The 22,843-nt window shown below is 39.8% G+C and overlaps 1 protein-coding gene across 1 annotated transcript in view; it reads right to left on the bottom strand.

The window, feature by feature from the left end:
* The window catches only part of EYS (eyes shut homolog), a 797,046-nt gene that overhangs the window by 722,643 nt on the left and 51,560 nt on the right, over positions 1–22,843 (bottom strand). Inside the window, exons 4-5 of the mRNA XM_030490420.1 lie at positions 20,454–20,581; positions 9,995–10,109 (exon numbers count right to left, since the gene is read on the bottom strand). Of these exons, the coding sequence (XP_030346280.1) occupies positions 9,995–10,109; positions 20,454–20,581 (243 nt within the window). The remainder of the gene's footprint in view (positions 1–9,994; positions 10,110–20,453; positions 20,582–22,843) is intronic.

Below are 22,843 nucleotides of genomic sequence, written 5' to 3'. Positions count from 1 at the left end.
CTTCTGATTACAGTGATTCATAAAAAGAATCATGTCCAGCAGGTCGAGGGAGACGATTTTGCCCCTCTTCTCTGATGAAACCCCATCTGGAGTACTGCATCCAGCTCTGGAGCCCTCAGCACCAGAAAGACACGGACTTGTTGGAGCAGGTCCAGAGCAGGGCCACAAAAATTATCAGACGGACTAAGCACCTCTCCTCTGAGAGAAGGCTGAGAGTTAGGGCTGTTCAGCCTGGAGAAGACTCTGGGGAGACCTTACTGTGGCCTTTCAATACTTAACGGGGTCTTATAAGAAAGATGGGGATATTTTAATAGATAAAACGGTAAGATGAGGTAATGGTTTTGAACTAGAAGAGCATACATTCAGACTAGATACATGGAAGAAATTTTTTACAATGAAGGTGGTGAAACACTGGCACAGGCTGCCCAGTAATGTGGTAGATGGAAGTGCTCAAGGTCAGGTTGGACGGGGCCCTGAGCAACCTGATCTAGTTGAAAACCTGCCTGCCCATTGCAGGGAGTTGGACTATATGACCTTTAAAAGTTCCTTCCAACCCAAGCCATCTTATGATTCTATGATCTCTAACACCATATGCTCATTCACATGAATCCCTGATTTCAGGTAAAACTCTTTAGGGGTCTGTGCAGAAAAACAGTGTCTCTTGAATTAATTAATTCATTTTTACAGAGATTATATTCTTTCCTTTTTCAGGTTTACATATGGGGAGAAAACAGAAATTAGTTTTTTTTATAGTGACCAGTATTCCCCTGGCTTTTGATGAAGTAGAATTCTATCCATGCACATCTCCTATAGAGACGAGGAAGGTGAACTTGATTTTTGTGTAGTTTGAGCATGTGCTGCCTCTCATCACTTTATAAAACACTTAAATTTTATCAATATTTAATTATAAACTAGAAAGGAAAACTAAGAATGTGCATATTTTGAGTGTTTGGTAGTAGATGAAGATAGGGCAGATACTGAAGGATGAAAATTAATCAGCAAGAAGCTGTAGCATGTACTAGGAAATTACTGAGCAGTACTGGAAACAGCTGCTGAAGGCACCACAAAACTTAAGCAGCACATGGAGTATGTGTGTCTGATCTTACTGGCACTAATAAACAGATTGAAGAATTTTATTGTAAGTTACACACTTCAGAAATACTCAGTGCTGAGTTGGCTGGCTGAACCTCTATGGAATCTTCCTACAGCAATCCTCCTTATCTCAAGGGGCCAGCTCCTTATTAGGTAAATTAGTCAGAAAAGAAGAGATGTGGGCAATTTCTGTAACCTTGAGAAGTGGTTTAAACTTGAGCACAGGCTTGATTTTAACTGATTCTCTTGAAAGTAATTACAACTCAGCTAGTGTGATGTGCTGGTTTTGGCTGGGATAGAGTTAATTTTCTTCATAGTAGCTACTGTGGGGCTATGTTTTGGGTTTGTGCTGGTAACAGTAACACAGAGATGTTTTAGTAATTGCTGAGCAGTGCTTACACAGAGTCAAGGCCTTTTCTGCTCCTCACCCCCCCCCCCCCACCAGCGAGGTAGTAGAGTGTCTTTCTACAACATGGAAGTGCATCACAGACACTTATTTTTGCATACAGCCCATTTTTAATGAACATGACACTCCACCCAGGTACAGGCTTTCATCTCCTTTATAGATTTCATGTCATTCCATATGAAACAGAAGCATCTGAGCTATAGGTAATATGGTCTTTGATATAGCAAGTATTTTACAGTACAAAATTAGTAAGAAATACTGCTAGTATTCTTACGTGAACACTGTTTTCTTGAGATTATTTTTCCTTTCTCCTTGAAATTCGTGAGGTGCTTTTTTTGTCTTTCCATTCCTATTGTCTCGTATTTTCTCTCTCTCCATCTCAAAATAATCTAATCATTTTTCCTCTGCATACAATGCATAGGAACAGCACTGCATTTTATCAATAAAAAACAGTATTTCAGACCTATCAATCATGTAGTATGTCTTTCACTGTAATATTTATCAACTTTGTGTATTTAATTTTCATTATTTTTGCCCGCTTATGTTTTTTTTTACTGACAATGGGTTAAAATGACTATGTCATCTCAGAAGTTTTGTTTAAAAAAGAAAAAAAAGTAGTTCTTATTGGTTATTTTGGTGCATTTTACTGTCTACTTATATGTAATTATAATCTACTCAAGTAGCTCAATTAAGATACATGTATAAAGATACATAGGTATAAAGGTATTACATGATCAGAGCTTTAAATATTTTTTATTTAACTCTTGGAAAGCAGAATATGTAGTTTTTACTTGTAGATTATTTGAAGATTTCTAAATTACTAAATTTCTAAAATTTCTAAAAGAAGGAAATTACTTGAAGATTTCTAATGTTTACTAACTTCTGTACTGCTCAGAAGTACAGCATGTATGGAAAGTACCTAGGGTGCTTTGATGCTGTTTATTTCAACAGAATAAGAAAAGCAGGAAAAGGTTGTTTTGACGAAGTTCAAATTAAATACCGAAGAAGCACAGAACTGTATAGGACATTTTAAAATTAACATGAACTCTTCAGTGGAATTACTGTTACTGTGTGGAAGAAAATGGACTAATTAACCTGTGCAAAACTAGACCATAATAGAAGTATCTGACTTTGAACTACTGCTGTTTGAATAGTCAGCTGGAAGGACAAATACAGGAGACACATCACTAGAATTAATGATAGTTGCAAAGTCACTTCACAGAGATGAGATTATATTGCTCAGATGGTTCATGGGGAGAAACCAGTAGGAGAGACTAGGTATTCTTTTTAAGGAAAATGACAATAATCTAGTTTATATGTTGTTTGTAAGTATAAAAGTTGCACCTGAGAGCAGTAGATTTTGCAGTGCCAATTTTCACTACTTCCAGCATTGCTAGTAGAGCTGTTATAAATATTCATAACAATTTTATCACTCCAAACAACTGCTTTAATATATAGTATGCCAAACGTATTAAATATTTGTTTCCCTACGGCTTTTTTATACTCAGAAAACAAATGTTGATTGATACAGTGCAAAGGGCTTTAAAAGAGCCCTAGTGGCTTTTTGGTAAAGAAAGAACTGCATTCTGCATTTGTTAAACAAGGTAATGTTTTCTCTCAGCTATCCTTCCTTTTAATTCTGGGTATGTTACCTAGAACTTACTTCTCCTCTCATGCAATACATACAAATGGCTGCTCTAAGAGCAAGTCTGAGGCCTTGTCAGGGCTACGAGATCTAAGCAGATGTAGCTCAATCCTGGAGATTGTTGCTAATTCTGCATAGAGATGCTTTACTTTGGGTTATAAATTCAGCCAGACTTCTGTGGATAAAGTATTATCAAACAGAATGAGGACTGAGAGTGGCTTCTCAGGGAAGAACTTACAAAGTGGTAAAGGGGAGCAGCAGCAGCAGAGATTCCACAAAGGCTGTTCAGGCTGGTGCAGGGTGTACAACACGTCTGCAGGGCTTGGCACTGCTTGCCACTCTTCTGAAAAGCAGCAGATTGATTCCCAGCCTGACAGCTGGCTGACAGGTCTGGTTCTGCACCCACAAGGGCGAACCTCATCTGGTTAGGGATGAAACTTGGAGCTTTGTCTGCCTAACTAATTTCTGCACAAGTTCTTTTGAATGCATACTGCATTCCAGCTTTCTAACATGGGGGAAAAAAACAGGAGAACGAGAGGTTCCCTCCTCTTTCCCTCATCCACCCATAAGGATCACACTGGCTTTGGTGAAGACAGTTCTTTGGGTTAGTATACAAGTCTCTTCTTGCCAGAGAACATGATCATCTTCAGGCAGCACATATTTGCTGGCTTTTGGTGTTGGTTTTTTTTTCCACTTCAACTACAAAGGTGTGATCCATGGGGTTATCAATTACTCATCTGTGCTCCCAATTTTACTTTATCAACCATATATCCTCTTGGTTCACACCCTGTTGTTGAAATATCTCAGGTTCACCACTAAACTCCAGATACAACAGCTATGGCTTTGATATATGGTCATGTGGAAAAGGATCAAACACATATAACATGAACAGCCAGAGAGCCATCTGCAGGGCAAATTTTAGGTGCCAATCTTTTCCATTATATTAATTTTTCTATGCTGTTACAGTGATCATACTATTTAATATACACTATTAAATGCATGTCCATATAAAAAAAGCAAAAACTTAGTAACTGGGGAACAATTCTCTGAAAGGTATGCATGTTGGTATATGTTTTCATTAATCAGTGTTCACCAGGCATATACAAACACCTGATGGTTACAGAACACATATCCTGAAAATTACTTATGGAAATTAAAACCATTACTCCTTTTTGCCTAGCTTCACTTCCCCTTAAGAGCATAATCTATTTCCTCTGCACTGTATGAACACCAGCCAGAAATCAGCAGCAATTCCTGCTGCTCTTTTGGAAGGCACCAGGACATCCATTGACAATGATTCCAACATAAAATTTCATGTTCAAGTGTTGAGTACAGCTTTTCAGAGAAAATTTTAACACTTGCTTTAAATGGCCAACAATAATTGTAAAACCCAGAAGGATAACACAGATTGCTGTCTCTTTCTTTAACGCTGCTCTAGTGTTTATTTGCTTGCCAACTCAGCCCTGCTATTCAGGCAATATATATAATTTTCTTAGTCCCTGTCTCAAGTATAGTGCAGGCAAATGGAAATGTACCTTACAATGGCATTGCCTTCACTTCATCTTTTAGCTTTATTTTTTTGTCTATATAACTCAATTCCTTTGTTAGCTTGTAAGCACATAATCTTGCATGAATCAGTGGCTTGTCAGGATGATGGGAGTTTGACAACATAGACTTGGGTACACCATGCAGACCATGTAAGTTGAAAGACAGTTGCTTGTAACACAGTAAGGGGCTGTTGGGCTGTTACGCAAAAAAAAGCTACGAATGAGCACTTTTACACCCTGCATTTTCACTCTGCATGCCCTCCCATAAGAAGTGTATGGCAGAGCAGAAACATGGAAGAGTGTACAGCTATTCCAAATCTCCTGCTTGCAACTCAGCAGGGCTGCACATTCTTCTCCCTCAAATGCCCTCTTCTGTAGGTATTCATAACTAGCCTGTGAATTCTGTAAATTTTATGCAATTCAATGGTTTCTCCCTAGAAAGTAAATACAGCTGGTCTGCCGCCAGAAACTTGACAGTCTTACACCCTCTACTTTCCCACTCTTGTGTTTTAGAAACTGCACTTCTTTTCAGGCTTCCAAAATTTAGTAATTGACAGTTCTGTTATCCTCATAATTTACACTATATTTATATAATACATTCTTTCAGTATCTTTGGTTTTGTTGGTTGTTTGGTTTTATTTACTTTAATAATAATGATTCGGGGAAAAGACAGGTGATCTTAAACAGAGATTATTCTTTTGCCTTGATCTAAGCCACTTCCTGTGGATAAATAGTTGAGTACCTGATTCCCACTTGGAACCTAAAGGAATGCTTTACATCCCCAGGTGATTCCTTGTTTGTATACCCTCTTTACCTGCTTTTACTGCTCCATCTCCTTGTGCCAGAGGCTTTGCTGGAGTCATTCTAATTCACTGGCAGAACTCTACCCAAACCACTGCATGCCCCCGCAGGTCGTTAGCATACAGAACCAATACGTTTAGCACAAAAGAAACAACAGCTCTTTCTTCCCTGACAGCTGTCCTTTGTCTTTTCCCTGTCTTCATGTAAAGATAACAGACGCCCACAGCCATAAACTGGTTAAGACATTCACATTAAAAGCACTGAGAAAATACTACGACCTGAAAATTAAGAAGAGTCTTTTCATCTACAAAATCCACTGAAGAAAAATAAAGCGTTGCCATGAAAATAGAAATGCCTATTGAAATGTGCTTCTGTAAGACAGATCTTTTTAAAAAATAAATATTTAAGAAGCAGATTATCACATTGTCAAAATAATTTAGATGAATATTTTTATTGAATAAACTTCTGCTGGAAACTGCAATAGGTTCACACGTCAGTAACTGCAGAAGTATGGTTTATATTAAACCTGTTTTAACTTAAAATTTTCCTTAAAACAGCGGCCTCTGTCTTTTAATACCGAGTAGGTGGAAGTGAAGTTGCCAAATCAGGATAGTATTAATTAAAATCTTTCCTATGTGACAGGTATTGAAGACAAAGGACCTGTATTATATTTTCTTCTACAAAGATGTTTAAAAGTGATTCCAACATTGCAGATGGAAACAGGGGAAATTCAATAGCAGGGTTCTTGCAATAACTGACAAATCAATAATCAATAATATAATTTCACATAGCAGTATTTTTTGAAAGAGGAAGATCTGTAACGTTCAAACACTGTATTTGTTACCTGTCTAAGTGAAACCCAGATTTCTTAAACTGAGGCAAGGCTGCAATCTTACCTTTCTGTATTTTAGAAACTAGCTAAAAAAGTAAATGTTGTATCTACAGAGCCCAGATAAAGTGAGTTGAGTTTTTTATGTTTTGACTATTCATGGAAACTGGGAAATATAATCCTTTTCCCAACCTTTTAATTCAGAAGAATGAGGGTGCTGCATAGACTGCTAGAAGCAATTCACCTAATTTTTCCAGCCTTCAGCCTGTGGTGATTCTGGATTTTGAACCCCACAGTAGCAGATCCTCATGAAACTTTATGTCTGTTGGAAGTTTTTCACTAGAACAGGACAGATGTGACCTGGCACTGATCTGATGGAAAATTGCTAATACATTGCACTGCACCGTATTTTATTATCTAGCTGTTTTTGAAAATGCTCGTGGTATAATCAGTAGTGCACAGGAGAAGCAGCTGCACAAAACTATGCACAATACTGTTAGCATGTCCTTGCTAAAGCGGTTTCAACATTTTCTGGCACCCAGAGTTAAATATTCTAAATATAACTGTTCCTTTGTTTTTCTTCTGCGGAAAACTGATAGCCCATGGACTGGCTTGATGTGAGGTCCACTAAAAACACTCATAGGGGACAATAATTCCCAATTCATAATTATTTTCCTCTTCGACTATTCACTCAGTTTTTACTTAATTTAATAAAGTGTACAAAAAAGTTTTCTAATTTTAAAACTAGAATAACTGCTTCACAAATTTTCAAGCCTGTAAGCCCAGTAATACAGTGATAGTATTTCTATCAGTTTGAATTTTTTCTAATTTTGAAAATAAAATCCAAAATGTATCTTAGGCAGAATTCTAGGTCTTTTACAGTCATCTCGGCAGTTGGCCGTGACATGCAAATGGTGCTATCTACCGTCTGCTTCAGCTGGATGGGGTGAGGGATGTGTGGCGTGTGTGCTACAAAAAGCGGAACATTCAACTATCTGGATACAAAACAACCTGTGTCAATACAGCTGACTGATTGGCTATACCCACTGAAGTGTCATCAAGATCTAGATTTTTTTTTCCTTAAGAGTTGAACTTGCTCCATTAAATGATTTATTTTGCTTAATGAGTAAATTGCAGCAGAAAATATTTCTCCATCACTATCTGTCAGGTTATCCCATTAAATCTGCTTTGTCTGATGTGATCTGTTTGCATTAAGCTATGTTAACAGGAATTAATTACACAACTACACACTGTTTTTCTAATGATAAATCTTATCTTAATATATACATCATGATTTTGGTTCCCAAGATGATGGGCAACCATGTAAAGAACAAAGGAAATTGTTACTAGTAGAGCTGTACCCTGAAATATAACAAATGAGAATTGAGATATAAAAATATTAAATATAAGAATATGAAATGCAAGAAGCTCTGTTTCCTAAGAAGCAACAATTCTGATGTTTCTCTGAAACAACAGCATCATCAGTAAATACTTCCTATAACTTAGCATTACTATCTAGCATAAGCCTAACATACATTAGAGGGATTTCTTAATAGAGGCAGAAATAATTTTAGAAACAGTAAATTACCAAATACAATAAATGTAAGCAGAGTAACTATTAATATCACGTTTATTTATAATTAATATCAGTTAGTGATCAAGAAATCCTGTCAGTAACTGTTCCAGCAATACTGAAAAAAGAAACTATACTGTTTCAATTCTAAGTATTTCCTACTTTCTGAAACTTAACTAGCGATTACTTCTAAAACAAAAATAATTTTCGAATTAGATTTTAAGATTCAGCACCTGAATTTTTCAAAAATCACTTTGTTGGGGGCGGTTGTTGGTTTGGGGTTTTTTGAGGTGGTTGTTTGTTTTGGGGGGGGTGTTTTTGTTTTTTTTTAGATGGACTGCTTAGTGCCACTTTTGTTAAAAAAAAAAAAAAAAGTAACAGCCAAATTTCTCTTAGCTGGAATTCTCAAATTACTCATCAGTATTTGATTTCCTGATAGCACTGAAAAAGGTATTTACTGTGGGGAAAATATGAATTACGATCAAGAAACTTACAACAAAGAGAAGCAAAAAAAATGGCTGGACAGAATCCTTAGTTATTTGTGTCTCTTCACAGAGAATTTAACCTACAACTGAGGTACAACTGCTTATCTTACAAATAAAGATGCCACACCACAAACTGAAAGTAAAATGACAATGATTTTCAACTGTGGAAATGGTTTTCAACATTGTGGAAAGCATTGTGGAGAAAACATCAACACCTCTTTAGCTTTTGCGACTACAAGAAAAGCAATAAAATATAGATTTAATGAATAATTACATGCAAGAAATATTCAGAGAAACTGTCAGGACGCTGAAAGCATCAACAGGCTCTAACTGCCCTGACCAGACTACATTCACCTTTCACTGCACTCTTCCTTGGTGACCTCTTTCCCCTCTCTCACAGATATAACTGCCTGTGTTCAAGGTCAGCTTTGATGTGGCCCAGCACTGTCACCTCAGATCACCCTACTGTGAAAACAGAACTCACCTCTGAGCCATCTACATTTTCATTCATTTACACATGAGCTGCATTTAAGCTCAGGCACTAGATCCTTTCCAGGGCTATTATGTCAGTATGCACGTATCCAGCTTTGTACATTGCTGATCCTTATCAGCTGACTTCTCAGCTTGGCTGCAAATCACTACAGACTTGTTTGGTGATCACTGGACTTTTGGCTGAGTCTGTGGATCTGCTGTGGGTATTGAGGGATTGTGTGCCCTTTGTTGGTGAAGATATTGTCCCTGACGGCCTTGCTGTCACCCTCGATTCCAGTTCTCCTTCCCTTACACAGGAGACTTCTTCCTACCCCAGGAAGCAAGGAGTAACAGTAATCCTAATGCATTTTGTCTGGACACCCAAACAGGTAAGTGGGTTAGGACTGGATAAATGGCTGTAGATGGCCCTGCTTGTGTAGACTGGTGGACAAGATGACCTCCAGGGTCCTTTCTAACCTCAACCATTCTGTGATTATGTAATCATCTCCTGTTATATGCAGAATGAGCTGTTGTTTAGAGTAATCTTTATGCCGTTCCCAATTATTGCTGTTGGAGAAACTACTCTTTCCTCTCTTCTGACAAGCTATGACCAGGAGAATCTTGGTACATGATGGATGTTAGAACAAGCAGAATTACCTTCTTTTTCAAATTATCAGTTTGAATTAACCTCGCTGCACTGCAGTTTTATCATCAAACTTCTAAGTTTGTATTAAGTTTAAATGTGTTTATGTTTAAATTGCTAATTTGATTATGGTCAAAACAATGGCAACAGATGTTCTCAATTCAAGCAATATATTTTTAAAGACTGTAATTCTCATTTGTGTGGATTGGCACTGGACCACAATTATAGAGCTAGAGATATATATATGTAATTTTCCCTATAAAAATACTTTTCAGTTCTCTTAGTTGATACAATACAAAACATGCTCTCAGTAAAAAAGTAATAAAAAAAATCCATATTACCCAAGTGAATTGTCCTTATGTTATTGATTTAAATAAATAAAACACATAAATGTATCTCCCTCTTGTCTCTTAAGAGTAATGAATGCATTTGAAGTTCTGCTTGTCTGAAGCTTTTATACTTTGGAGCACTGAATTAGTTTAACATGTATTAAATTACTTACACTGAATCCTCCAATTATATTAAGACACAATCCTTCATTCAGACAGTTGATGCTGAGCAGCCTGCAGTAGTCAATTACTTCCTCACAGTTCTTTCCAGTGAATCCTGGCATACAGCTGCAAATACAACAGTGTATTAGAGGACTTGTATTTTAAAAGTTAATTGTATTTAATTATTTTCCATAATTCTATTAAATAATGTTCTTGCAGTAACGAAACCAACTTCGTATGTTATTAAAATGAACAGGACATGTTTTCAGGCAATTAAAAATCAGTTGCATGATTCTGGAAATTTTTGCTTCCTCATAAAATATTTTTTTGCATTGATTAAAACATTTTCATACCAATACTTCATATAATCTTCCAGAAACATAAAACAATCTAGTATGAGGTAATATTTAATAAAAAGCGGTAAATGAGGTTTTGGAAATCTATTAGAAAGGACAGGTCAATTAAACCATCAGAGAGAAAAATTAGAAATACAATGATAAATGAGGTCTAAAGTACTTAGCATCAATCATTATTAATGATTAACAAAGACTAGTCAATAATGACACACTTAAGGTATGTAAGAAACAATATAAGGAATCTGTGGAGAGAGTAACACATGGTTTAGTGTTTGCTTAGTTGTAATTCAGTATTTTCTTTAAAAGAGAAAACTAGCATTCTATTTTTATGACAGTTTGTTAGTTCCATGTGATGCCAATGGAGCCATGGGTAACTACTCTACGGTAAAAGGAACTGCAGGCATTTCTTCTGCTTCATGTCAGCACTTGTCATTCATAGGAGAAAATCTTTTTCTTATCTAGCCCTCCAGTGTTTGAAAAATCCTCTGTACACAAATAAAAAAGATGAGATTCAAATGTACAGTAAACAAGTCTTATTCAAAAGCAATAGAAAAATATTTGAATATGTATATCTTGCTCAAAATGTGCAAAAAGTAAAATCCAGACTGCAAAAACTCTCTTTTGTGTTTTGACAGATACATAATACTTGTCAAATTCACTCAGTATTTACTTGCAGACATGCTTAGCATGTTCCTCTGTAAAAGCTCCTTCTGGTAGCACGGAAAGAAAAGATTTAAGTAGAAGAGAAAGATAATCGCCAGTTGCCTGAAAATTTGTATTTGTGACAGAACCCAAAAGTAATAGATTGGAAGTTTCTTTAGTTCTTTCTGAGGGGCACTTTGTCTAATGACTCAGCCCAGATGCTGCAAATCAGGAAGATGATAAAGAATTGCTTCTGGATTTTTTCTATGCTCTTCTTCTAATGGATATGAGACTCATTCATGTTGCTTATGTTTCCCCATTTTAAAGAACAATGCCACCACTGGTTTCAGAATGCATGAAGCCTCTCACAGTTATCTAGCACAAGTAAAGGATATATTATCAATAGCAAATAGTCAGTCACCAACATTCAATAAAAACTAAGTTAATTGTATTTTCTAACTCAGTTAAGGTGCCTAATCAATAGGTATGGCTATGTCTGTGAGGGATGCACAGACGCACCTAGCATGTCCAGCTTAAGTCACTTATTAACCTTTGGTGAAGTGCCAAACCAGTGGGATTTCACCAGAAACCCCCTGAAAGCATCCACACAGTCCATACGTAGGTCCATTTGGACAGAGGTAGGTGGGTTCTACCTATTTGGAGAAAGCTTTCTCTGAATAGTTATATCCTTTCAGGCTGGTATAAACACAATCACAGGAGGACACTCTATGCAAGTAGCAATGGATTACGTAAACCTCACCCTTCTCTTGAAAAACTTGCTGTATGTAAATCTTATTATTATGTTGTTACCATTTCAAATACTTGGAATCCAAACTCTTGCAAAGTCTGTTCTTAACTCATTTCTGCTTCACATATTGTAGCTAAAAGGAGCTTTTCATAATACGTATATGCTTTTATTTAGGAATGTTACTGGATAGTTACACACTTATTTTTCCCTCTAAACGGAAGTACTCATATCAACAGATAGCATATTTGTTGTCCTCTATGTTACAGCACCATTCATCCATGTGTTATATTTATATATTAAAGGAATGTAAAAGTAAATAAAGTGTCTCGTTGTAATTCCATTTTTAATTAACACGTAATACCAAGTCAGAGCAACTCAATTATAACATTTGTTTTATTGGTTTGTCTTTACCAATGATCTGAAACCAGGTGAAAAAGCTCCTAGTTTTCTCGGTTCAATTTATTTGAGTAATTGATGACTGTTTCATAAAATAGATTGTTTAGTAAGCCAATTTTGGAAGCTGCTTCTTCTATTTTTAAAATTTGCTCATTTTTTCCCATTTTTGTTTTTGATGTCATTTTGCAACAGACACACTGAAGTCAGAGAAGGTAAGAGTAAAGTAGCATAACAATGTTGACAGTAAAGTTCAGAAGAAGACACCAACAGAACAAATTTTCTCAGAACACCCTTTCACATTTTTTGTGACTTTTTATTGTCCTAAAGAACATGGATAATAGAAAATACAAAGTAAAAAATCACGCTTTATGGTGATGGATATCCTTGTTCACTGCCTATTTGAAATCACCTTAAATTTTGACATTTAGGAAAAAATGCTACTATTAGATTCTAAGCACAAAGCTGTATGTGATAGCAAGACTGAAAGGATGGAATTAGGATACAAGATAGTCATACATCATAACTGAAGTGGAGAAAATTAAAATGAGTCTGGTTATATGTTTAGAACTGAAAACAACTGCTTTCTCAAAGAAGAAAGGAGGAGTAGATAGAAGCTGAGATGGTGATGGTATAAGCAGAATGGAGCTTGGCTCCAAAATAGGGACAGGAAAACAAAACAAGAATGAGTAAAAAAGGTCAGTTTAGCTATTACCTGAATTTGTATATGCATGTGAGCTAAATGCCACTACATTTCTTCAAAATGTTAAAAAGCTGTAAAAGTGGATCAGGTAGTAGTATTACACAAATAAAACACATGCAGTTTTTTGTGAAGTAAACAGACATAGTCATAACATACAGTACTGGACAATGATTATGAAAAATGAAACAAAACTTCTGCTTAAAACTTTGAATGAGCAGCTCCAAACCTCCTGAATAAAGCAACATAGTTAACTGTAGGTTTCCTTTGGGTAAAATGAATTCAGAAACAACTCACAGCCAGAAAGCTTCAGAGCCTGTGACTTAACAAAACTGAAACTGTTACACCACTGTTCCTATAGAAAGTAGCTAATGCAAGACATAAATCTACAAAGAGAATTCTGAATCCTAAAAATAGTAAAATCTGCTGTTGGCCCTCTCTAGAAGTCAGCATCTCCTCTACATTTCAGCACTCTGATTTTGGCAATACTGTAGCTCCCACAACCAACTACTGAATCTGCTGTCCTTTTGAAAAGTACATGATTCATACTCCCTGGAAATGCTTTCTCTCAACTAAATATCTCCTTCTGAGTATATAGGCATAAATATACACAGAATTTATATTTATTAAATATTGGGGATTAAGTGGTAGAAAATTGCAATTTAACAAAAAATGAGGAAATAATTTCCTATTTATTAACAACAAACACTAAAAAATATTGCAATCAATAACTGCAGCCTACAGGGACTGAATGGTAATACTACGGCGGCGAACTGAAGGTTTTCAATAAGTGACTGGACAGGCTGCTAGATGTAAGTACCTTTTCCCATGGAAGGCTGACCAGATGATATTTTGAGATCTCTTCTAACTTGGGCTCTTCTGTGATTCTCTCATTCTACTGAAAATAATTTCAATGCTGCTATAGTTACCTAATGTTAGAAGTCTGCAGTCTTAGTATTTGGTTTAGGACAGCAATCCAGGCTTTCTCTGTAAAGAAAAAACCTGAAACATCAAGATGCTTCATCTCACCTGCCCTGGATAGAACTCTTTGGAAGAGGAGTAATTTTCTGGAGTTCTTCCCTTCCTTCACCAAGAAAGTCTGCTGTGCAGGTTGCATGCTAAAGAAAACTATGGGGGTTTAAAGTTTTGAAGTTTGTACTTAAATAGTCTTTACAGGCAAGGCACTCGACATTGCACAAAGCTGAAGGATGCACTCTCCATTACTCTATTCTAGTATTCTCCCTAGGATGTTATTTCCCTTTTTAGAGTGTTCTTAGTGTTAAAAACAATAACCTTACAACCTGTCCCGCTTCGGAAACTAGCTCTCCACAAATATCTTGCCTGTCTTATCAAATGTGTATGTTACAGACATAAAAATCATATACTTATATACAAATATAATACACACATATTAAAGGCAAAATCTAAGCACCACTGATATTAATAGGATCTTAATGCTTGATAGTAGTAGTAAAAAGGATTGTGTCACTTGAGCCTAAAACTAAAATTTCTAGTACCTAGCTTTACCACATAACTTAAGTGATTCTCTGAACAATCAGTATGCATAGGTTAATTGCCCATTTTCCTTTCTGTTATATTGATCTAAATCATGACTTCCATTCTTATTCTTATATATTATATCAATTGGAAGACTGTTTATATCACCATGCTGTTCCATAGCTATTTTCAGTAATCACGTTCCTTGGTACAACGAAGTTCATGGTACAGAATATTTCTACCAGTGCTTTGTGAAATTATAAATTACTCAATCTGCATTATACACAGGGCCAAGATTTTTGGGGTTTTTTTTGTTTGGTTGGGTTTTTGTGGGTTTTTTTTAAGAAATGAAATCTTATCTTGGTATTGTTATGTTATGCCTAATTTTAAACGTAAACATCAGGTATCATTTCATGCTTATTCCTGCACCAACATACCATGTAAAAGACTGGCTGTACAGTAGTAATTATTAGCAGCATATATCTTGTTTTAAAGTATTGGAAAATAAATGTTAACACCATTGTTCTGTGTTATACATATCTATATGGGAAGATCTAATTTTGTATGTTTCCATGTGTGTTTGTGTATGTATATATAAATTTAGGTGTAAGTATAAGTAAAATTGTCTTTTTTCTTCTTTGGGAAAATTGCCAACACAGCTCTATTTATATTTTAATTTCCAGACTTCTCAACTGAATCTCTTCTGGTGGACTGTAACTTTATATCTGTACTTCTGTTATGTATCTGCAATTTCTAAAAGTTCATTCATAATGGTTTCAGGCTTTCGTGTACCACAGCTTTCAATTTTCTTTTTTTACAAATACCTTAAAATTTGAAAGTTGTTTACTGCACTTCAGTAGTGCTCAGCAGAACTTACTTCAGGCAGCCAGATAAAAGCCAAAGAAATGGGAAGAGGACAAATTGTACTCCTTAGTGGTATAACAAAACTAAGCTAGTAGTTTTAAATAGCTTAGTTTTTAAACAGTTTTAAATAGCTTCTAAAAAGCTATTTAAAATATAATGAAATTATGTACTGGGTCACTTCTGTTGTTTTCAAATGGATAATTTCCAGTGTGGTCTTCCTGAATAAAGCACTTTTAACTATGCTGCTTGAAGGATCAGTCTAAGACCTACTAATGCATGTCTGCGAAATAGAAATTTAAACATTTGCCTTATACTATCAGAAACAACAGAAATATAGAATCATAGAATCATAGAATCGTAAGGGTTGGAAAGGACCTTAAGATCATCTAGTTCCAACCCCCCTGCCATGGGCAGGGACACCTTGCCCTAAACCATGTGGCTCAAGGCTCTGTCCAACCTGGCCTTGAACACCGCCAGGGATGGAGCATCCACAACCTCCCTGGGCAACCCATTCCAGTGCTTCACCACCCTCACTGTAAAGAACTTCTTCCTTATATCTAATCTAAACTTCCTCTGTTTAAGTTTGAACCCATTACCCCTTGTCCTACCACTACAGTCCCTAAGGAAGAGTCCCTCCCCAGCATCCTTGTAGACCCCCTTCAGATACTGGAAGGCTGCAATGAGGTCACCACGCAGCCTTCTCTTCTCCAGGCTGAACAGCCCCATCTTTCTCAGCCTGTCTTCATATGGGAGGTGCTCCAGCCCTCTTATCATCCTCGTGGCCCTCCTCTGGACTCGCTCCAACAGCTCCATGTCCTTTTTATGTTGAGGACACCAGAACTGTACGCAGTACTCCAAGTGGGGTCTCACAAGAGCAGAGTAGAGGGGCAGGATCACCTCCTTCGACCTGCTGGTCACGCTTCTTTTGATGCAGCCGAGGATACGGTTGGCTTTCTGGGCTGCGAGCGCACACTGCTGGCTCATGTTAAGCTTCTCGTCAACCAACACCCCCAAGTCCTTTTCTGCAGGGCTGCTCTGAATCTCTTCTCTGCCCAGCCTGTAGCAGTGCCTGGGATTGCCCCCACCCAGGTGTAGGACCTTGCACTTGGCTTGGTTAAACTTCATAAGGTTGGCATCTGCCCACCTCACAAGCATGTCAAGGTCCCTCTGGATGGCATCCCTTCCCTCCAGCGTATCAACCGAACCACACAGCTTGGTGTCATCGGCAACCTTGCTGAGGGCGCACTCAATCCCACTGTCCATGTCACCGACAAAGATGTTGAACAGGACCGGTCCCAACACCGATCCCTGAGGGACACCACTCGTTACAGGTTTCCAACTGGACATCGAGCCATTTACCACAACTCTTTGCGTGCGGCCATCCAGCCAGTTTTTTATCCACCGAGTGGTCCATCTATCAAATTGATGTCTCTCCAATTTAGAGACAAGGATGTCATGCGGGACAGTGTCGAATGCTTTGCACAAGTCCAGGAAGATGACATCAACTGCTCTGCCCCTGTCCATCAGTTCCGTGGCTCCATCATAGAAGGCCACCAAATTGGTCGGGCAGGATTTCCCCTTAGTGAAGCCATGTTGGCTGTCACCAACCACCTCGTTGTTTTTCATGTGCCTTAGCATGTTTTCCAGGAGAAACTGTTCCAAGATTTTGCCAGGCACAGAGGTGAGACTGACTGGTCTGTAGTTCCCCGGGTCTTCCACCTTCCCCTTCTTGAAAATGGGGGTTATATTACCCTTCTTCCAGTCATCAGCAACTTCACCTGACTGCCAGGATTTTTCAAATATGATGGACAGTGGCTTAGCAACTTCATTCGCCAGCTCATTCAGGACCCGTGGACGGATTTCATCAGGTCCCATGGACTTGTGCACGTTCAGGTTCTTAAGATGGTCTCGAACCTGATCCTCTCCTACAGTGGGCCTAAGGTCTTCGTTCTCACAGTCCCTGCATTTGCTTTCCAAGACTTGGGTTGTGTGGTCAGAGCATTTGCTGGTGAAGACTGAGGCAAAGAAGTCATTAAGAACCTCAGCCTTCTCCAAATCCATGGTAGCCAGTTCTCCTGATAGCTTCTGGAGAGGGCCCACATTGTCCCTAGGCTGTCTTTTATTTGCTACGTATCTATAGAATCCTTTCCTGTTATCTTTTACATCCCTTTCCAAACTTCATTCTAGCTGGGCCTTAGCTGTCCTAACCTGGTCCCTAGCTTCTCAGGCAATGCTCCTGTATTCTTCCCAGGCTGCCTGTCCTTGCTTCCACCTTCTATAAGCTTCTTTTTTCCCCTCTAAGTTTCCTCAGCAGCTCCTTGTCCATCCATGGAGGTCTCCTGGCCCTCCTGCTGCACTTTCTTCTAGTCGGGATGCAACACTCTTGAGCACGTAGCAGGTGATCCTTGAATACCGACCAGCAGTCTTGGGCCCCCCTGCCCTCTAGGACTGTATCCCATGAAACCTTACTAAGGAGGTTCCTGAAGAGGCCAAAGTCTGCTTTCTTGAAGTCCAGGGCAGTGAGCTTGCTGCACGCTCTTCTCACCGTCCTGAGGATCTCAAACTCAACCATCTCGTGATTACTGGAGCCAAGGCTGCCCTGGAGCGTTACATTTCCAACCAGTCCCTCCCTGTTGGTGAGCACAAGGTCCAGCATGGCACCTCTCCTCGTCGGCTCCTCTACTGCTTGAAAGAGGAAGTTGTCTTCCACACAATTGAGGAACCTCCTGGATTGCTTGTGCCGGGCCGTACCGTCCCTCCAACAGATGTCAGGATGGTTGCAGTCCCCATGAGGACAAGGGCCTGCGAGCGTGAGGCTGTTCCTATCTGTCTGTAGAGCGCTTCATCCACAGAGTCCTCTTGATCAGGCGGCCTGTAACAGATCCCCACCGTAATGTCCCCCATTGCTGTTTTCCCTTTGATCCTGACCCACAAACACTCTGTTACCTCATCACCCATCCCCAGACAGAGTTCCATACTCTCTAGCCTATCACTGACATAGATAGCAACGCCCCCTCCCCGTCTGCCTGGCCTGTCTTTTCTAAACAGCCTGTAACCTTCCATTCCGACATTCCAGTCATAGGAGCCATCCCACCAGGTTTCTGTGATACCAATGACATCATATTCCCGTAGCCTTGCACACATCTCTAATTCCTCTTGCTTGTTCCCCATACTACGGGCGTTTGTATAGAGGCACCTTAGCCGAGCTCCAAATGAAGCCGACTCAATGGCTGGGGCAGCTGGAACATCTCTACATCGCTCCAAGCACTTATTACAGGTGCTGGCAACTGACCAGGAATGTTGGGATGGATCAATGCTCCCCTCCCCCAACACATCTAGTTTAAAGCTTTCCTGACCAGCCTGGCAAGCCTCCTACCAAAACAGCTCTTCCCCTTCTTTGTGAGACCAGCTCCACCAGCCTCCAGTAGATCTGGCCTCCCAAATGGAGCCCCATGTTCTAAATAGCCAAACCCCTGACTCTGGCACCAGCATTCTAACCATTTATTAAACTGCCAGACACGCCTAGCTTTTTTAAGGTCCTCCCCTTTGCCCTGGAGAATCGATGAAAAAACTATCTGAGCTCCAGAGCCCCTAACCACCTCTCCCAGGGCTCTGTAGTCCTTCTTAATGTCCTCCAGGCAACTGCTGTCTATATCTCTAGCACCCACATGGACCACTAGAAGGGGGTAATAGTCAGCAGGACTTACTAGAGCAGGCAGCCTCTCAGCAACATCCCTGATCCGAGCCCCCGGTAGGCAACACACCTCCCTCGAGACTGGATCAGGCCAGCAGATGAGCGCCTCTGTGCCTTTCAAAGTAGAGTCCCCTACTATTATGACCCGCTGCTTTTTCCTGGAGGCACCAGTAGTGATCCTCTTTACTGGTGCATCAGCAGGGTGCTCATTAGGTGTGGTGGGTGCTTTCTCATTAGCCTCCTGCAGAACCGCGAAGCGGTTCTGGGTGGGGACATCAGATTTAGGAGGAAGCCCCTTGTCGTTAATTGTCCTCTTCCTCCTTTTTTTGTTCGTTTTTCTCGTGACTAATTCCCAGCTTCCTGGGTTGCTGCCCTCCTTCTTTCCTATATGAGCAATGCTGGACGTTTGCAGCCCCTGCGCAGTTTGGGCCTGGAGCAAGCAGCCCAGCTTCCTCTCAGCTTCCCTGGCATCTTTTAGCTCTCCAACAGCCTCCCGCAGCTCAGCCACCTGCTGCAGGAGGACCTCCACCAGGGCGCACCGTGTGCAGCCCTGTCCATCGTGCACCCCCGCCTCACGAGACCAGTCGAGGCACTTTCTACACTCCGAGGTCTGGGCCGCAGCCTCCCCTCTCATCGGCTCTGTCTGGGTGCCTACGCTGGCCACCGCCGGGGCAGAGCTCCCAGAGCGGGCCCTGCTCCTGAGGCGAGTGCTCACCATCCCGCTCGCTGCCCGCGCAAACTGCCGTGCCACGCCCTGTTTGCCCGCCCTGTTCGCCGCGCTCCTGGTCGCTCGCGCTCCCTGGGATGGGTTTTACCCACTGAGGGCTGGTGCCCTCACTCCTGGCACCGCCCCCTGTGAGTCAGCTGCTCGCGTCAGCTGAGCTGCCGGCTCCTGGGCAAGTCCTGTCGAGGACTTGAGGCTCCCTCGGTCGCTCTTGCCACTCCGAACTGAGGTTCCGGGACGCTGTGCTTCCCCCCGCTCCGGTGTTAAAGGCGTCCTCTCTGGAGATACTCGCCTCGGCAATTGATCGTTAGTGGTCGATGATGGCCCTTTTGAATCTGCCACCGTCACTCCTGGCGCCGACCCCTGTGAGTCAGCTGCTCGCGTCAGCTGAGATGCCGGCTCCTGGGCAAGTCCTGTCGAGGACTTGAGGCTCCCTCGGTCGCTCTTGCCGCTCCGAACTGAGGCTCCGGGACGCTGTGCTTCCCCCCGCTCCGGTGTTAAAGGCGTCCTCTCTGGAGATACTCACCTCGGCAATTCAATATCATACATCCTGAATGGGAGCGGTACCTGTAGTATAATTGTCTTACCTGTCATCAATTTGTCAGGACTTATACATTTTATCTTACAGAATTACTGAATAAAAAGTTCGTAACTTCAATGTTTTAAATCTTTTTCTAGCACTTCAAGAGTTTTCAAGAAGTCTGACACAGCAGAGCACCAAAAATAAACAATTGTTGAAAGAAGAGTTTATAATTGTGTGTTCTCTGTGACTGAAGAAGTCTTTTCTTTCTGCAATCAGTGGGATGTCATCAAGTGATCAAAGTACTAAAATAAATTCACTTCTAATCTTACCGGCAGTTATAGTTCTGGTGTTGAGCTACGCAAGTTGCATTATTTAAGCAAGGCAGTAATCCACATGGATTCAGTATTCTCTCACAGAACTTGCCAGTGAATATTGGCAGACAGATACATGCCACATCCTACAGAAGAGAAGAAAATTAAAAATAATTATTTGTTGTACCCAAGGCAATACAGAAATTAGTGTTTACTTCCATTACTATAGAGATCCTAACTAGGACGGGGTTTCATCATATTAAACAGTCTACAAAGAACAAAAAGCAGTCCTAGCTTACAAACAGAATTTAGGACAAGTTGAATAAGCATTCCAGCACAAATTATACCAGAGTTGGGTTTGCTAGCTGGAAATACAGCGGCTCTAAATTTAGCTGGCTTTGTCATTTCATAACTGGATCAAGAAGGAACTTTACAATTCATTTAGGGTTTTTCCTCATTTCTGAATTTGAATCAATGTAATGTGTGCATCTATCAAACAGTAACAGTGCACAAGGTACATCAGATACCAAACTGTATGCGCTAACTACAGTAGGAAATAAAATGCTTTTTCCCTTCAATATGAAACACAGAAAATATGCTTCTCTATGATGGTGACAGACATCTGTAATTTACATAGTAAGAACAGTAAGTTATTTTACAAAGTAAGTATTTCTCAGAGCTGATACTCTCACCTTTATTTTTCTACATAAAGTAATATTCTTTACAGGTCTTTTGATGTCAGGAGGTATAGGAAAAGTATATAGGGGTTTATTCCTCCAGTGAAATTACAAGTGTTCAGGTGTTTCTTTAGAATCAGTCTTAAAGCCATGATCAAGGAACTTTGAACATCCACTGAAAGATTTATACATACACGTGAAACAAACTACTGCATATGACTATAGAAATGACTGTACAAATTACTATGTGCTAGTATATCTGCTAAAAAATATTTAAACAGATTGTAGAATTTAGAAATCTATCAGTTTGTTCAGCAATTCAGATGTCTTTTTTTTTCTCTCTCTGTGAGTATGTATCGCTGGAACGTGATACTGAGCTTTTGAATCTTCTTCCATTATTTAGGTTCTGTATAATCACTGCTATTTGCAATAGCTATGCTAATGAAAGAGTACTGACAATGCAGTTTGAAATATGACCAGATATGACTCTATTATCAAACCTTTATGAGTCTGCATTAATTTATTCTATTTTACAAGAAAAAAGAAGGGGGGTGGTGGTGGTGGAAGGAAATTAAAACCAAGTATTGCAGGCAGAGCAAGAGAATAGGAAACAACCATTAATTAATAAAGATGACTGATATATCATGGTTTATATCAGAAGATTTTATTAGGGAGAGAGAAAACAATTAAACAACATACGTAGTTTCTTAAGTGACCACCAAACAACTGAACTAAAAATGTGGTATTTAGGCTTTTCAACCATAGAAATATTAGGAACACCACACATTCAGACAAAGCTGAGTTTCTTTACGAAGCATGCAAAGCTAATTTTAAAATGTACATTAGAATTAAATGGTCTGCCACTTTCATGGAACAGATCCTCCTGGAAGTTATGTCGAGGACATGGACGACAGGGAGGGGATTAGAAATACCCAATATGGCTTCACGAAGGGCAAAGCATGCCTGACTAATCTGGTGGCATTCTATGATGAAGTAACTGCATTGATGGATAAGGGAAGACCAACTGATGCCGTTTACCATGACTTCTGTAAGGCATCTGACATTGTTCCACACAATATAATTGTTGCTAAATTGGTGAGGTATGGGTTTGATGGATGACTATTCAATGGATAAGGAATTGGCTGGATGGCCATTTCCAAAGAGTTGCAATCAACTGCTTGATATCCAAATGGAGATCAGTAACAACAGATGGTATCCTTCATGGGCCTGTACTGGGACTGGTACTGTTCAGGATCCTTATAAATTACACAGACAGAAGGACTGAGTGCACCCTCAGAAGTTTGCACATGACACCATGCAGAGTGGTGCAGTTGATTCACTAAAGGCAAGGGATTCCATCCAGAGGGACCTTGACAGACTTGAGCAGTAAGCTCATGTGAACCTCGTAAGGTTCAACAAGGCTGAATGTAAGGTCCTGCATATGAGTCAGCGCAATCACCAGTATCGGTACAGACTGGATGATGAATGCATTAGGAGCAGCCCTGAGAAGAAGGACTGGGTGATAGTGCTGGTTGAAAAATTGGATGTGAGCTAGCAATATGCACTTGCAGCCCAGAAAGCCAACTGTATGCTGGGCTGCATAAAAAGAAGTGTAGCCACCAGGTCTAGGAGGTGATTCTCCCACTCCGGTCTAGTAAGATCCCACCTGGAGTACTGTGTTCAGGGTCTGGGGACAACAGCATAAGAAAGACATGGACCTGTTAGAGGAAT

The sequence above is a fragment of the Strigops habroptila genome, chromosome 6 (assembly GCF_004027225.2).
Source record: "Strigops habroptila isolate Jane chromosome 6, bStrHab1.2.pri, whole genome shotgun sequence".
In the NCBI taxonomy this organism is placed as follows: domain Eukaryota; kingdom Metazoa; phylum Chordata; class Aves; order Psittaciformes; family Psittacidae; genus Strigops; species Strigops habroptila.
Note: the sequence above shows the minus strand (reverse complement) of the source record. Positions and strands in the feature narration are given on the sequence as shown.